The 18,224-nt window shown below is 35.2% G+C and overlaps 2 protein-coding genes and 1 long non-coding RNA gene across 3 annotated transcripts; 1 reads left to right on the top strand and 2 right to left on the bottom strand.

The window, feature by feature from the left end:
* Nucleotides 1–1,375: 1,375 nt before the first annotated feature.
* Nucleotides 1,376–3,394, top strand: LOC121244349. The gene is made up of 2 exons (XR_005936402.1): nucleotides 1,376–1,572; nucleotides 3,058–3,394. It is a non-coding gene; the product is annotated as an uncharacterized LOC121244349 (long non-coding RNA).
* A 2,101-nt stretch (nucleotides 3,395–5,495) lies between these two features.
* On the bottom strand, nucleotides 5,496–5,954 carry LOC121244188 (uncharacterized mitochondrial protein AtMg00310-like). The gene has a single exon (XM_041142213.1). The coding sequence runs from the start codon at nucleotides 5,952–5,954 to the stop codon at nucleotides 5,496–5,498; it is 459 nt and encodes a 152-aa protein (XP_040998147.1).
* A 1,820-nt stretch (nucleotides 5,955–7,774) lies between these two features.
* Nucleotides 7,775–16,060, bottom strand: LOC121244189 (probable disease resistance protein At4g27220). The gene is made up of 4 exons (XM_041142214.1): nucleotides 13,592–16,060; nucleotides 12,452–13,243; nucleotides 11,463–12,149; nucleotides 7,775–8,113 (listed from the first exon to the last, which is right to left on the bottom strand). The coding sequence occupies exons 1-4, from the start codon at nucleotides 16,058–16,060 to the stop codon at nucleotides 7,775–7,777; spliced, it is 4,287 nt and encodes a 1,428-aa protein (XP_040998148.1).
* Nucleotides 16,061–18,224: the final 2,164 nt, after the last annotated feature.

The raw sequence follows: 18,224 nt of genomic DNA on the forward strand, positions 1-18,224 counted from the left end.
CAAGAGGCTGCTGGAGTTATTTTAGAGACACAAGATTTCACTTTTAGAAAGGTTTGAACAGGTTTTGGTTCTACTTTCTATTCCAATATTCTTTTAGAAATATGCCAAATGTCTGTGGATTTGATCGGTTGAATTCCTTATAGGTCTGAACTCCGAAGGTGATTAAGTTGAGGGAAAAACAATTGAAACTGAAAGTTCCTTGTTTTTTAGATTTATCTTCATATTTTTAGTGAGATGGTGTGGTGCATGAAAATTATGGTTAATATCATGATGGGTAAAGTACAATGGAAGGGTTTTTCACTTCAGGATTTTCTTGTGGTTTTCCCATGGCATCTGGGGTCCATTCTTCATACATTCTTGTGGTTTTCCCTTAGATGCTATTAAACTTTTCAAGAAGAGAAAAGGAAATATTTACACTTCATACTAAAACTACAATGTGGCTGAGAAATTTCTACTCAAAAGTTGTCAAGTGTCGTAAAAATTCACCTGTTCTTGATTAATTGGACTTTTTTTTTTTTTTTTTTAGTAATTCTGAAATATTTCGCATGGAAGCAAGAATGAGGAAGTGTTGGGGAGCAGATCAGGAAGAGCAAGGGTCTGTTTAAAATAACTTCATGTACAGTTGAGCATTTTATTTTTCTTGCTGATCCGAACAAATCTCGAACACCCAAGTGGTCTGAATTAATGAGTTTTTAATGACATGTGGGGCATAACGATTAGTTAGACCAGATAGTCTTGGCCCTACAAAAGCTTAAAGCTAATACGAAATATTTGATTAATCACTTCATCGGTATTCTAATTAATGTGCTTTTCATATGTGGATTTAAATTTTAAAAAAAATTTATGTCCATACATGGACTGTGCTCAATCTTCATGTTAATAGAAGAAGAGTATTGAGGTAGATACGGACATCCCTGTACACAAATAGACTGAAAAAGAAAGAAAGGAAAATTGCAAAGAGAATGTGATTCTTGCTGGCCATTTCGCCATCGATCAAAGTTTCTTTTCTTTACAATCATTTCTACTTTCCTTTGAAACCACTCCCCAATGGTATCAGCTTTACATACTCTGAAAAATTAACTAAGAGGATAACTTAGTGGTGCCAATCCTAGTTATGACTTCATCTCTATCCCATTAACAGAATCAAATTTCGAGTTACAAAAACCATATGACATACCTCTCGAGTAACAATACAGTTATGTTAACTAGGACTGCCCAAAAAACCGACCCGGCCGAATTTCCGGGCCAAACGAACCATTTCCGAACCGAAAACCCGTTTCAGGTGTAAAAAGGGAACTGGTTGTAACCGATACTCGTTTGCTTTTTAACCAGGTAATACCCGATACCCGTTTTTAGCCGAAAACGGAATCCAAAGGGCACACTCTCTTGACCCCTCGCAGCTCTCACTCTCTCCCAGTCCCTCAAACTCAAAGCCAGTGCTGAATTCAGATCAATTCATGTAACGGTCTTCTCATTTACCCTTGCACGGAGGTTAGCTGCTCTCTCTCCCAAATAGCGGCCTTTGCTTCCTCTTTCACAGCAGCCGAACCTCACGCGGGACTGATATCGTAGGTAAATTCCTTGTTTCCTTCACTAGCTCCAATCCTTTTCACCGATCGAACTCTAGTCTATACTTCACAAGGGAGGTCCTTCCTCAATGAGTATTTCTTGTTTGGCTCAACCCATTTTATGATTTGAGTTACCTAAAAAGCATAAAATCCAACTCGATTTTATGGGCACTGAAACCCATGTTCTTCCCTCTGCTCGATTTCGTTTGTTCCCTTTCATCATCCCCAGTGTTTGGTCCTCTTCATTCATGATTAAAGCATCCTCATGAGCCAATTTCCACCGATATTTCTCTATAGGCAATGTAAAACATATATACCTTGGAGGAAGGAATTATTTGATTCTTTAGTTTGTTTGGGTACTATAGAGTTCCAGATATAATGGGTATTGGAAATGAACTCTATTTATCTATTTGGTCCGAGACTTTTTCGCAAAATATCCTACTTTTTGGTCATTTCTCGAGAGTTCTGCGATAGCAGCTTTGATGGTGATAAGGTTGATAATGGGTTTCGATTAATTGAGGAACCCTTGAAAAGAGCTTGTGTATTGACTTAGCTGATACATATCTTGATTTTTGTTTTACCTTTTATGTCTCTTATCTTTGTTCTTTAAATTCGATTGTAACTGTTTTTCACTTGGATTTCTGATTTAGCTATCCAAGGATTTAGCTATTGCAAGATATATATCTTTTTAGATGGTAGCTGACATGTTTTTGCCTTGTCTACTGTAATTGAATGTGTTCGTTATATTTCTATAGTGTAATATATTTGCTTTATCACCTTCCTGGTTGGATTACTTATTGCTATCGATGATGAATATGCTTGAATTTGGTACACCTGGTTACAGAAATGGTGGTGGTACCGTTCTGGGGGGACATGTTGGATGAGTTGTTTTGGTGCTTGAGATGCATTGGTGGTTTTAAATATGGTTTTTCGAGATGCATTGCTGGTTTTAAATAGTGGTGTAATCTTTGTTTTGGACATGAATACTTTCTCGTTCTAACCTTAGGTTGTCTAGATGCCTTTTCTTTCTTTTTTTATTGTCATAAACTAATTAACTGGCCAAAAAATTGCCTTAGGGATAATGGGGTAAATGCCATGCCTGATGAAAAAAAATTATATTCCTACGAGATTATCCATATATAATGCTTGGTTCTCCTTGGATATTGGATTGAAAACAAATCCCTCCATATATCCTGATAATCTTCTCGAATGATGAACAGTTAGCATATACTCCCTGCATAAACGTCACTCTTTATAATCTAGTTTCCTAACCTATATATATATATATATATTATATATATAGCTTTATCTCGAAGGGAGGGAGGGAGGGAGGGAGGGAGAGAGAGAGAGAGTCATATGTATATCAGATAGCCACCTTGGATTTCTGCTATAGAGTTGTTAACAACTCTGTTATCATGCTTGTCCTCTATTCACATGTTATATTTGGATCATGGTGTTCATAATTTGTTTATATTTTTACTATGTGCAGTGATCTTACCCACTAAGTCTGAAGGTTGGCCTCACTATATTCCCAGTGCAATTTAGTTGGGTTTTTGGAAAATCTAATAGTGTTGGAGAAGGTTTCAGCAAGAGGATACTTCTTAAACGTGTAGCAATTGAGCAAGCCAAATTTAAAGTAATGGAGAAGAAGTACAAAGGAACCTTGAAGTTGTTGTTGTCATTGTTTATTTTTATGCTTATGAACATGTGGTGGTGAATGTAATGGACATGTAGATTATGATGTGGGAATGTAATGTACATATTTTTAGACATGTTATAAAAATGTAAGCTATAGATGTTTCGAACACAATCTGGACAAGCAAAGCTTGAAACCATAAAAAATACCAGATTTTTCATAATCACATAAAAGATAGCTTCAAAAAATTCAGAATACATAGAATAATAAAAGCTCTTGATCGTTTGAGTACATTCAGATTTACATAACAAAACCATTCATCCACTCTTCAAAGACTTTGAAATAAAAGCAGTAAAGCTCCACTCCCCTCTTCAAAGTTCCACTCCACTCTTCAAAGCTTCAATTCACTCTTCAAAGTTTCACTCCACTCTTCAAAGCACAAAATCTATTGCATTCTTCACTGTCATATCAAAATAAAGAGGTGTTAAATTAACTTCGTAATAAAAAGAGGTTAAATAACTATCCATAACATAACAAAAGATTGCAAAATTTCATACTACACTAAGAATCCAAATCTTGCGATTAAAGACCAATAATCACAACAAAACACAATAAATATTATTGGTATTATTGGTATAATTTTTCTAGTATATATATAGATTATTTACAAAAAAAAGAAAAAAAAATGGGATCGGGTCGGAATACCCATTTCTTCCGGAAATCGAACGTAATTGCACATTTTCAAGTCGGGTCGGAATTTGTTGCTTTAAGATCGGGTCAGGTCAGAGAACACCTGTCATATTGTACTCATAACCAGACACGCTCTAAGATTCGAATAAGTTGATATGTTTGGCAAGACACAAAATTTTTATCTCATCATTACAACTTTTTAAATTTTCACACAAAATATAATAAACAATTCAACTTTTTCAAATCTCAAAACAATAATAATATTTTAAATTTTCATCTAAAATTAAAAATTCTCACCTCACTATCTTTTTTTTTTTTTTTTTGATAATAAAACTGATCTCATTAATCAACATTAAGCACTTACATGAAAACCAATAGTACAAAGGAAAAGTAGAAAAAGCTTAACTCATTTCCTTAGTAACCACATGAAGAATACAGGATGGACATATCTCAATATCTTACACATCTTCAGTACACTTGAATGCCGCTTTTGCTAGCCTGTGAGCTGCCATATTAGCCTCACGGTAGACATGTGAAATTGACTAGACAGCAGCTGAGTTTAGAATAGTTTTGGCATCTGATATGAGACATCCACTTATGCTCCAATTAGAACTATCTTGGTTCAGTTGGTCCACTACCTGTTTTGAATTCCCCTCCAAGCAGAACTGCCTTACACCAATTTCCTTGCAAAAAACACTTGCCAAAAGTAGCCCATATGCTTCAGCATCAAAAGCACTGCCTCTCAAGGGTCTGTTAGCACGAAGGGCACCTATCACAAGACCTTGATAGTCTCTGATAAGTACACTAATGCCAATCCTACCTTCCCTTGCTTGCACAGCTGCATCCCAATTGACTTTTAGATTCCCAACTGCAGGCTTTGTCTATCTATGAACCCTTGCCTGAGTCTCAGAGTTAGCACCAATTTCCTTTTGGAGAGCCTCCATATGAGAAGATAGTTATGTCCTGGCCTGGACTGTGACTTCTTGAGGGTGTTTAAAAGCTTTTCCATGCAATACATAATTTCTTCTAGCCCATATCCCCCTCATTGTAACTGCAACCTCATTTAACTCCCCTAGTTCAATCTTGCCAACCAGTTTTGCCCAAATATTAAAGATCAAGTCACTATGAAGAGATAGTTTTTGCACTTTCTTTGGACCTTGACACCACATATCTTTAGCACCACTACATCCCCATACAGCATGGCCAGAAGTCTCAGGTTTCAGTTTGCATATTAAACAGAGGCTATCCTTTACCACCTTCCTCCTTTTCAGATTAGCCATAATGGGTAATGTCTCACTACATGCCCACCAAACAAACATTTTGGTGGCAGGAGGTACATTGAGCTTCCAAATGGTCCTCCACACTTGGCAATCCTTTGATCTGCCTGATGTTTCCCCCCTTCTTGCTCTCTTTCCAATTCTTTGTTGAGATAGTATCCACTTTTGACTGTGTAACTGCCATGTTAGTTTGTCTTCTCTCCCTCCTAAACTGATGGGAATTACTTTTATGCCCTCTATTTCTTGATGAGTAAAAAGTTCAAGGATGAGAGATTCCTGCCATTTCTTCTGTTGAGGATCAATGATGTCACTGTCTTTGTCACATCAGCAGTCTACTTCTCGAGGAGTCAATATCTTTTGTGCAGGTAATGAAGGTATCCATCTGTCTTGCCAAATATTAATCTTTTGTCCATTTCCAACCCTCCATATGAGACCTTCCTTTAACAATGTTAAGCCAACATGTATTCCTCTCCATGCAAAGGAAAGCCCACTCCCTAGCTTTACTTCGAGCAAATCACCTTTGTTGAAGTACTTTTGCTTTAAAATTTGTGCCACTAGGGATGTTGGATTTTGAAGGATCCTCCATCCCTGTTTGGAGAGTAAGGCAAGATTAAAGCATCTCAGATCTCTAAATCCAAGCCCTCCCATATCCTTCCTGCCACTAAGTTTCTTCCAATTGACCCACTGAATTTTTGAGGAGTCTTCATTGAATCCCCACCAAAATTTCCTTAGTATCTGATTCAACTTCCTTATTATAGATGCTGGTATTAGAAACATCCCCATTGCATAGGTGGGGATAACTTGGAGAACTGCTTTGAGCAAAATCTCCTTTCCTGCTACAGAGAGAAATTTGGTCCTCCAATTAGTAACCCGAGACCAGGTTCTATCAATAAAGAGTGGAAAGAGGCTATCTTCTTTCTTCCCACCAAAGTAGGTAAGCCCAGGTATTTCTCAAAACTAGAAGTGGAGTAGACACATGATAGTTGCAAGATCTGCTGTTGAGTCATCAAGGCAGTGTTCTTACTAAAGAAAATGGTAGACTTGTCCTTGTTTAATACTTGTCCTGATCCTTTCTCATATAGCTCAAGGATATCAAAGACACACTTAATTTCCTCATACTTTGCTTGGCAGAACAAAAGGCTATCGTCAACAAAGAATAGGTGGTTTACTTTGATTGGACCTCTGCAAATAGCAGTAAGAGTTAAATTGCCACATGCCTCAGCATGCTTTAGGAGAGAAGTGAGGGCTTCTGCACACAAAATAAATAAATAGGGAGACAAGGGATCTCCTTGTCTTAGGCCCCTCGAAGACACAAACCTTTTATGAGGTTCTCCATTAACAAGAATTGAATAAGAAACAAAAGTGAGGCATGCCTGTGTAATGTGGATCCATTGTGCAGGAAAGTCCATTTTGATCATGATGGCTTCAATGAATTTCCACTCTACCCTGTTATAGGCCTTGCTCATGTCCAGTTTTAGGGCCATGACGCCTTTCTTTCCTTTCATTCTAGAATTCATAGAGTGAAGAACCTCATAGGCTACCAAGGTGTTATCAGATATGAGCCTTCCAGGTACAAAAGCACTCTAGTTGGGGGCAATGATCTGGGGCAATATATGTTTCAGTCTATTTGCAATGGTTTTAGACACAATCTTGTATAATACATTACAGAGACTTATAGGCCTATAATCCACTACTCTTTTGGGGTTTTGAACTTTGGGTATAAGGGTGATAAATGTATCATTAACTTCATTGAGTGAACCACCATGATTGAGAAAGTTAAGGGCATAGTTGTATACTTGTTCACCAACTACCTCCTAGTTTGTTTGATAGAATTGGACAGGAAACCCGTCAGGACCTGGCGACCCCAAGGGGTTCATTTGAAATACAACTGCTGTGATATCTTCCCTAGTGAAAGGATTTAAGAGCCAAGCCTTCATATCCATGTCTAGTTTGGTGTCCATTGCATGCAGACAATGTTCAACAGATAAAGGTTGGGGATGTAGTGAATAGAGAGGAGAAAAAACCTGTGAAAACCTCTCCAATTTCTGACTGATCAGTGACACACCTTCCTTGAGAATCCTTATGCTTTTGACTGCATTGATCTTCTTTCTCTGGCTTGCTTGCATGTGAAAAAATTGAGTGTTTCTATCCCCATGCTTGGGCCAATGTTGCTTTGCCCTTTGCTTCCACTTGATATCATTTGCTGTAATGGAGGATACCACCTCCTCTTGAATTTGTTTCATAGCTGCCAAGTGCTCACCTATACCAGATTTCTGAAGGTGCCCAATAATTTGTGTCCCTTTTTTTATGACCTAATCCTCTTGTTGCTTAAGTGTCTGCCTCTAGGTCAAGAGACCCTTTTGGCATAGCTCAAGCTTTGTCCTTAGGGATTTGGCCTGACAATCTGTTGTACCAGCTTTCTGCCATGCCTCACTCACCACCTTCTGACATTCTTCTTTCATTTCCCAGGCCATCTCATATCTAAAACACCATCTTTTTCTCTTCCTCCCATGATTAGTGTTGTGTAAACTAATTGACAGGGGAGAGTGATCAGATTTAATTGCAGGGAGTACATTGCACACACCACGAATATAAAGATCATTTCATTCCTTATCTCCAAGAGCTCTATCAATTTTTTCTTTTGTAAAGTCACTGCCATTCCTATTGTTCGACCATGTAAACATTTGCCCATATGAGTGTATATGATTGAGACCACAGCATTCCACAGCTTGTCTAAAATCCTCAATCTGTTTATATGGTCTACTGGCTCCACCTATCTTGTCACTCTGATGAAGAATCTCATTAAAGTCCCCAGCGCATAACCAAGCTATAGAATTGATGGGTTTGAGCATCTTAAGCAATTGCCAACTACTGCTTCTCTTCCCTGAGTCAGGATGTCCATAGAAGCCAGTGAATTGCCACGTTGGTCCATTTCCTTCCTCCTGGATCAAAGCACTAATGTGCCATTTAGTATAATTAATGATTTTAACACTCCAATCTTCTTTCCAGAGGATAGCAATACCCCACTACGCCCTATACAATCTACTGAAAAACACTCGTCCATTTGCAAACATCTCCTTACTGCCTCCATTTTATTTCTTCTTCATTTAGTTTCCACTAGGAAAACTAGATTCGGGTACTTTTCCTTAATTAAGTTCCTAATGATATTAACTGTCCGAGGGTTCCCAAACCCTCGGCAGCTCCACACTAAAATGCTCAATGATATGCTCACTATCTAAGCATACCTAAGTCTCACCAATTTTTTCTCCATATTAATTCATACAATTCAAGATCTCGAGGTCTCAAATAAGAAAAGGATATGACATATAAGTCGGCCCAGATAGTGTTGTAAGGCCCACTTACATGTGTATCGCTTTTTCACTTCAGACTAAAGAATTTGGAGGATGAACGTGGTCACATGATTGTATGTGGTATCTGCGTTTATGAGTTAATACATATTGGCTGTGAATTACATCTTAATGCTCAAGATGGTAGAAACAATTAAAGCTGCCTTTTCTCTTTTGTTAGGGGCTTGACTATTCATCTGGTGGCTACCAATCTCTATAGCAAAGATCTGGTGGCTACCGATCTCTATGATAAATGGTTCAGACTTAATATTATTCCTGATGTGGATAAAGGGATGGCTAAATGTCTGAAAGGTTTGCTGAATGTGGAGGCTTTTTCTCGGTCTGAAATTTTCAAGTTTAAAGCAAAGAACCTCTGTTTTGCAAGAAGTATACTGAGATGATATGCAAGTTGGTATCAATTATCTATGATGTACTTATAACTTTTTTACAACTATTTTACAACTCATTCTAAAGGAACCATTGTAATCGTGTCACTTTATTAAAAAATAATTTCAATTTTACTTTCTTAAAGTATTTAAATACTATCAACATATAATCTAGACCCGGATATCTCATATCAATTTAGGTTTGCAGCATTATAGTTGTCGAACATTGTAAGTCATAAGCTGGATAGGCATTTAGATACACATAGAAATAACAAAATCATTCGAGTTTACTTGAAGTAGAATCATGTTTTCAGAAATAGGACGCAACTGTATCATTCAATTTGATTCCCAATAACATCATATAATTTGATTCGTTCACTCTTACATCTAAATCCAAATGACTAATATCTAAAATATATATGAAAACATTAATCTAATCTTAATCTTAGACAATCAGTGCTCTGTAGCAGTTGTTCCAGCATCAACATGATGAACCTGCATATAAAGTTGTGCGATGCAATTTCAAACTTATAAATGATTGAAAACTTACAAACTATCCCAGAAACATTAATAGCTGATAGGAATGGTGGTTTTCATCATGATTTAACTGATATCAATGCACATGGTTTGCAACCCAAATTAAAGTACTCAAGAAAAAATGATAAATTTCTCTACTTTCATAAAGGAAACAATTGAAGTACTGGTAGTTCATGGCCAGTTAGTCTGTGTGTAGTAGTAATGGAATGAGATTTTTTTAAGGGAGCTAGTTACTGCAAGACATATAGTGTGTAAAATCATTTAAATTCTACTTAATCACGGCTTAATAATAAGATTACCCACATCCAAATGTTTTCTTATCCAAACGGTGGAACTCAGTACCATAGTAGAGTTAAGATATTTTATTGGGTTTTGAGAAATAAAAGAAAAAGGAAAATGATGGGTTGCTACTCTCTTACTATTCATTTACTACTTTTTTGTATTTGATTTTGTTTTTTACTTAATGATTAAAGAAGTGACTATTTTAATTTTTTTTCTTAATGATTAAGGATGTTGAAAAAATACTAGAAAAAAAATGATAAAAGAATAAATACACAATAAGTAGTAAATGGGTAGTAACCCTATCACTACCCAAAGAAAAAAATTGAATAAAAATATTATAAAGTTAAAATATTGTTTAAATATAATTTTAAAATATTTTTTTTTGTTTTGAAACTTGAAAAAGTTGTATTAAGTTTTATATTTGGATAATGATTAGGTAATTGACGAATATTTTGTATTTAAGTGATGTTTGGGAAGGAAATATCTAAGAATACCATGTTACCCAAAGAAGGCCTAACGAAAACAAATAACAGAGGGAGAGTGCTGCTGGGGAGTAGAAAGAGAGGGGGAAGTAATATGCCAAATTCATATGTCATTTGGAATTTCCTCGTCTAGGTTGCTAGCTAGCACGCATCTTGTTTATATACATAATGGAAAAGACTAAACAATGGCTAGGAAAAAAATCTCCTCTAAATTTTTGCCCGAACTTAAAACTCTCAAGTGGGAGAGAGAAGACACATAAATTTTGAGGTAAACATGGAGTTTGCATTTTGTACTGAAAACAACTTAAATTTATATTGCGACGAGGTAAAGACTAAGCTCACGAAAATCAATTAGGCCCCTTTCTTTCTCGTGTGACCGAGATGTGAGGTTTTGCTTTTAAATTAAACTAGAGTTTATCAGCCCTTTTTCGGGAGTTTTACTTAATTTCTCAATGAATAGGAAACTTGGGGGTTGTTTGGGAATATAGATGATTTCATCTTATCTCATTTCTTTCTCAAATACAAACACCTTTCAATTTCTAACTTTCAACTTTTTCATCTAATATTACAACTTTTCCAAACTTCTAACAAAACATTAAAAAAAAAAAATTCAAAATTTTCAAATAAAAAAAATAATATTCTAACAATATTTTAACTTCATAATATTTTTATTCAATTTTTTCTCTCATTTTCTAAAATCTAATAAAACATCTCAACTCAAACTATTTCACTGCTATTTACATATTCTCATTTCATCTCATTCTCCAAATGAAAGGGTTTAGGGGTTAGGCACTTACACTTATTTGGGATATAAGGTTAATTGGAGTTTGTAATTTCAGTCTTCCCTTTAAGAATAGGCTCTATGTGTCTTCTTAGATAGGGAAAGTTGATACATGCATTAGGTGGTGAATGATTCCTAGCAAACCATAGAGAAAAATGTGGAGAAGAAGATTGATTCACCTTAAAAGAAAAGAGAACCAAGATATCAAACCACGTCATAAAACTCAATTATTAACTCATAAGATGCCTAGCAATTGAAAAATTGATTGATTGTACTCTTGGGTATCTAAACACTATGTTATTACGTGGTGAATGATGTTTAATTTCAATTTTTCTAACATAAAAATGCAATGTAAGTTTTATATATAATTTAGGAATATAACCAAATTATATGCATCTCTATTATCACGATGTTCTACAAATAGTTGAAGTAAAACCTTTCCCATTAAGCAATGTTTGTTATAAATTGTAACATACCTTTCCTTTGATAATGTGTTGTATGGTGGCATTGAGGTCTCCTTCTACCATTGGTTGAAAATTTCTGGACTCCATATGCACTCCCTTTAGCTTAGGTGTTTTTGTACTTGCCGAGACAAACATTCTTAATTTTGGGCATCCAACTATTGTTATTTCATCCAGAGATGGCCACTCAAAAGCATGATTATCTTCGGTGTAAAAACACTCCAACTTTTGTAAATTCCTGAACTTGAGGGTCTTCACTAGGGGAAATGCAATCACATCTCTATTCTCTTCATCTCCTGATTCTTTTGCAAGGATTTCTTCCATTTCATTGCAACTATGTACTTCTATTTTCTCTACTTTCACAAGAAGTTTTGCTATGGATGGTGTGAATAAACATGTCAAACTATCACATCCCCATACAAGTAGCAATCTCAAGTAATTGAATCCCTTAATATCTCGTGGGCCTTTCTTCCATATATGCAACAGCTTCGGTAAAAATTTTAATGACAATACTGCCAAATTATTGAAGATATCGCTTTCTTCAACATCTAATCCTTCAAGTTCAAATATCACTTCCAATGAATCACATTGACCTATGGAAAGTTGTTGTAGATTTTCCAAACTTCCAATCAAGTTGTATGGGAACAGAGACAACATCTTTGTTTCACTCACATTTTGCTCCTCTTGCTTTGTCAATGTAATCTACCAAAACATCAGAAAGTGTGAAGAAGTACATAATCTTAAAAAAAAAGAGCACTTTCAAGTAGGCTCGTAGGAGAATATTTTTACGCTCAACTTCAATTTGAGCCCCTAAATTACCACATAACCGATTTTTTAATATTTTATAGTCTAATGGAAGTCTAAGATCTTCAAATGAATTGTCCAAAGTTCCTTCTGGAGCTTAAGTAAAAATATTGGTATAAAATAATTAATGCAATTGTATAACGAAGTGTTTCAAAGAAATTATAAATAAAAAGAATAAGAAATAAACCTTACTCACATACCTCTTTGTTAATTAAGTCGTGTTTATTCCCTCCTAAAGAGGAGTTGCTATTTCCTTGGGCTGGACTATAATTCCTGCGACGTGGTACACAAGACTCTAGGCATCGGTTGAAAAGTCCTAAAGATTCTCTTGCCGAGGAGGAGGCAGCACTAGGCTCTTGGGCTCTTGGATTCAATTCCGCATCCACCTTTCTTAGCTTTCTTCCGCTTTGATCTTTTGAACCAAATGTTTTTAATTTTGGACATTCCAACAATTCGATCTGCTTTATGGATGGCCACTCAAGAGAATGGGCTTCGCTACTCAAACTCACCAGATTTTCTAGGTAACGCAAAGTGAATGAACATATTTTAGGAAATACAATGATGTCTGCTATCCTTTCTTCTCCAGTTTCGTGCTCCCTTTGAATAATATTTTCCATCAAGTTGCAATCCCATATTTTAACGTCTCGGAGTTGCACCAGTAGTTTTGCTATAGAAGCAGGGAGCAAATTTCTCAGACTATGACATTTCTCGATATTAATTGATATTAAGTTTTCAAAGCCTTGAAATCCTGGTGGGATATTCTTCCACACATGTGACATCCCAGATAAGTTCCGTAAATTTAGTTTAGAAAGTACTGCTAGGATGGGCTTGCGGTTCTCTTTGACCTTTAGTCCTTCTAGATCAAATACCACTTCTACTGATCCACAGTCATATACATGAAGGAATTCCAAATTGGGTACCCACAAAATGGTGCTGGATGAAAATAGTTTATGAGCGACGGGTTTTGATGCAGTGATGCCTCCTCTTTCAACCTGTTTAAATATTGTGAGTAGTTTTCAAATATATAATGTATTTCTTTAAGATAGGAAAGTAATAAGATGTTTATTCCCTACAAAACCATATTCCTGATGAATTATCTTTCAAGATTTGATTTGTAAGATTTAAATTTTCAAATTTATTTTTCAAATCAAATTATACAATGTAAGCAGTGTGTGGTGTAAAGACTTCCGAATAGGAGTAGTCATTTCTAAATTACAAATTTCTCCAACAAGGTTTAAAACCATTGAACTCTTTGTTGGGCTTGGCAACATGTACAATAATTTTCAACTAATCCATATAGAAAGTGAATCAAATATGTATTGTTAACCAGGAGAACCTACCTCAATTTTATCTGCGGAATTACAGATGCCAATGAGCCTTGGTAAGTTATTTAATGATAGTGACTCCAGGAGATGGAAGGTATTAGGTGGAGAAGTATCCGATGTGGCTTCGGATAGATATTCTAAATCTTCACATCTACAAATCCATAGATCCTTCAAGCTGCATGGTAAAATTCCTTTTTGCTCTTTTTCAAACCAAACATGTTTCGAATTTTTTGCAATATCCAACCTCAAAACTACAGCTTTCTTCAACAGTGAACGAATTGTTCGGTATTCCCCAAGATCACTTGCATCCTCTACTTTCAGTTTCAAAGTATTTTCAAATAAATATTTCCCATTATCTATACCATTTATCCTAAATCTGAAATTGGAGTTACTGAAGTCTAATTCTTTTGGCAAGCACCAGATACTCGGTACACTAATTTCTAGAACCACTAGTTGACCGGAATAAGGAATTAGTTCAGCAAGACTTGCATTGTTATTTGTTACTTCTCCATTTCCTTCCATCGTAGTCCTACATCCCCAATTCTTGAATTCTCCCATGTACAATTCTTCCAATCCAGATAAACCGGATAATACACCAGCTGCAATTTGCTTTAGAGATCTACATCCCTTCATATCCAGTAACTTTAATCGACTAAGATTTCCTATTTCCAATGGCAACTCCTCGATCTCGGAATAACGAAAGCCAAGAATTTCAAGTTTTCCAAGGGTTCCAATTGCTGACACATCTCCTAAGCGGCAATTCTCCAGATTCAACATCTGAAGGTTCTGGAGGATCTGGATTGATGGTGGCAACGATGTCAAGGAGAAGCAACCTTCTTGCAAAGACAATATCTTTAGCTCCTTCATCCCGTTAAATAAATTTCCTGGGAACATTTCTGAATGGTATGTTTTTGAACAGTATAAACATGATAGTCGCAAAAGCAGAAGTTTGGGACACTTTAACCCATTAGAATACCCTTTCATTTCTCTAAGTAAAAGAGAAATTGTGGTGTAGCTGTCATATCTATCCTTTCGTGGCCATTCTTCAAGTCCTGTGTCCAACACTACCATAAAACCACTTTCATCTCTGGATGCAATTGATATGGCAACATCTCGTACAACATCATGCATTTTGACGCATTCGACCTTGTGGCTATCCAACAAGAGATTTGATCTTCTAAGATTTTGAACTATTGCGTTGACATTTACTCTTGTTTGTTCCACAGTATCCAAGCCTTTAAAAAACATTTTTGCAACTCCATACCTGACTAAATGTTCAACCGGAATATCATAATCTTCGGGATACAAACAACATAGTAAAAAACATGACTTGGCTTCATCACTTTCTAAATAATTGTAACTGAACTCTATGCTAGAATATACCTTTGGATGCAGACCATAGATATTATGTGGGATAGACATTTTAAGTTGCTGAAGCGCGGCTTTCCACTCATTTTTGTCACTTTTGTTTCTAAGAGCACTTCCAACTGTCACAATGGCAAGGGGTAAACATGCACATTCCTTCGCAACCTGTTTTGCAATTGAGATTAGATCGGATGTATTGATACAATCACCTACCATCTCTATGAAAAGATTCCATGCTTCTTCTTCAGATAAAAGTCCAACTGGAAAAATATTCTGAATTCTCATCCAATTGCAAGTTTCTTCATTTCTTGATGTCAACAAGATTTTGCAGCTTTTTTCTTTAACTGCGTGGTATACTCCAATAGCCTCAATATCAAGTGGTTCCCAAACATCATCCAATATCACAAGGACATTCTTATTCTCAGTCAATCTTGAATATAATTCATTTGCTCTTCCACGTAAACTCTCTGCATCAAGTCTCGGACCTAGCATTTCCGCAAGTTCACATTGAATCTTTGTCAAGCTTGGACTTTGAGACACCACTGCAATGGCAATTTTATGGAATAAATTATCAGACTTCACTCTTCTCTCAATCTCTTTGGCTATTTCTGTCTTTCCAATCCCTCCCATACCGCATAATGCAACCATGTTGATCTTGTCATCCTTTAGAGCATCCAGAACATTTTGAATCATTGATTTTCGTGATTCAAAATCCTTAAACCGTTGATCTGTTGATGATGATCTTACTTCCAATGGAGCTTTAATATTGTACACCCTATTATATTTTTCACCTTCTTTTAGCAAGTCGTCGATAGCTTGAGTATTCTTTTGAGCTTTCTTACCCAAGGAATAGCGTAACTTCATATCCGGACACCAACCATTCAAGCACATCCTATTAGCTTTGACATCTTCTTCAATAAATTTCTGCACTTCATCAATTCTTTTCCCCACATTTGCCAGCCAAGTCTTAACTTCACTTGCGACTACTTCTTGATTCCATTGGGCTCCATCAATAGATTGTTGCACTGCCTCCTTCTTCTCAAGTAGCTTCGGAATTTTATCTTCCAGAGTTGCGATACTGGTCTTGTAGGAAATAATATTGCCAAACTGTTCTCCCATTGGACCAACCGAGTATTCTCCTATTTTTCCGACAATTGAAAAAATAATTTCCATTTTTTCAAAAGTAGTTTTTCTCTCTTTCTAGTTTTTTTCGATGCTCTTTTGTCTAAAACTAAAAGTCACGAGCAAGAACGGGACGAAATCTGTCACCTACGCCTTTATCAATCAAAGAAGCACAACAGGAAAAAAAAAAAGCAAAAATAAAATCCGTCGAAAATTGGGGCAAAAAGATATCCAAGAAACACCAAAATGAAGGAATATCACAGAAAACAAGCCAGTAGATCATCATCGATGTCAACTACCAACATGTTTTTTTTTTTTTTTTCGTATCAAATTCTCTCGTTGATTTACGATTGATGTAATCAACTGTAGACAGTAGATGCTGATCATTTCTTTATTATGTGGCATTCATTTACAAGGTAACACACATGTAATTAAAAAGTTTGTGACCAATTAAAAGTAATTTTTTGGATGCATTAATAAGTGAGGAAGAAATTGGTAAGAACCTCTTAATTTTGCAAAATCAACGACTTGTTTCAGCTCTTCTGACTTTCCAGCTTTCCCCTTTTCTCAGACAGACAACCTCAGCCAATCTATATATCCTCTGCAAAAAGAAAGGCGAAAGTGTCTAACTATGATAAGGCTGTATGTACTGCTTTTCGTCGGTCAGCCAAGCAAAGGACGCATGAATAATTCAGATCAAGTGGTGGGTATCTAATCCCATTTTCTTTTGAACGACTTGAGATTAATTGAGATATTTTATGAATAGTGATTAGATATATGAGATTAGATGAGTTAGAAATTATTTGTATTAAAATATTTTATAGGGTTTTGAGAAATGAGCGAGAAAATATTGAATAAAATTAATTATAAAATTAAAATATTTTTAGAATATTATTTTTATTTTAAGATTTGAAAAAGTTGAATTATTTTGTTCTGTTTTATTTGAAATTTTATAAAAATTATAATAATTACGTAAGAATTAAATGAAAAGGTTGAAGATTTGAAATTTAAAAGTATCTATGTTTATGATTTTTAAATATTGAGATGAGATGAGATGTGATGAAATAGGAAAAACAGGCTTCGAAAATATTATCTATATTTATAATGTACATTTTTTTCCTTTCTTTCGGACCCTTTTGTTGAATCTTATGTCCAGAAAAAATCAAAAGTGCCGATATTTTTATTTAAATACACTTTACATTCAAACTTAGCGATAATAATAATATGCAAATGCAATGATGTTAACGATGAGGTTGTTCTAATTGGGGCCATTTTAACAACGTCAGCTCATGCCGGCCTGTTCGGTATGGAGGACAATTTATATAAAAAACTCTGCCGACTGAGGGATTAATTACTATTTGTTATCCAACACCGTACATATCGCTTATTAATTAGTTGTTTAATTGACTAGCAATATTCCTCTTCATTTTAAATCTTATTATTTTTTAATTATATTTATTGATACGACCAATTTTAAATACTTAAATAATAGCTATTTAAAATATATTATTTTTTTATGAGTTTTATTATACATAATCTAATGTGTTAACACTATTTATAGTGAGATCTATTATAACTTTAAAATAATCAAAACACCAATTATTCTATAGCATAGTTAATGTGAAAATGCTTCTACAGTGCATTAGGCGCACAAGAAATAAGACTTATAAATAGATTTTTTTTTTCTTATTATTATTAGAAACCAACTCCCAATAAATAGATTAGCATTTATCGGATCCGAACACAAAACTCTTAAAAAAAATAATAAAACAAAACTATGAGAATTTTAAATATTTGATCTCTTCTATTATTGGATAATAAGATAGAGGTTATAGGAGAAACTTAAAATTAGATTTAAACTTAATGCTGTATTTTCAGATTCACAACTCAAATTTCATCCCAAAATATATCGAAAAAAAGGATAGCTCATGTTATTTCAACTTTGATTACATTTTTATACTTAATAAATCCCAAATGGCCCAAAGTGGTTCATTTATTTTACTGAACTTGACACTGTAGGGTACGACTATATTACAAGACGAGACAAAGCAATACAACATTTTTGCCCAAAATGGTAGGCCGAATATTCCTCCGAGGGAGCTTGATCGGAGCCTACTATATAGAGGCCCATAGGCTCAAAAACTATAAGCTTGTCCAACAA

Source organism: Juglans microcarpa x Juglans regia, chromosome 8S (genome assembly GCF_004785595.1).
Source record: "Juglans microcarpa x Juglans regia isolate MS1-56 chromosome 8S, Jm3101_v1.0, whole genome shotgun sequence".
NCBI lineage: Eukaryota > Viridiplantae > Streptophyta > Magnoliopsida > Fagales > Juglandaceae > Juglans > Juglans microcarpa x Juglans regia.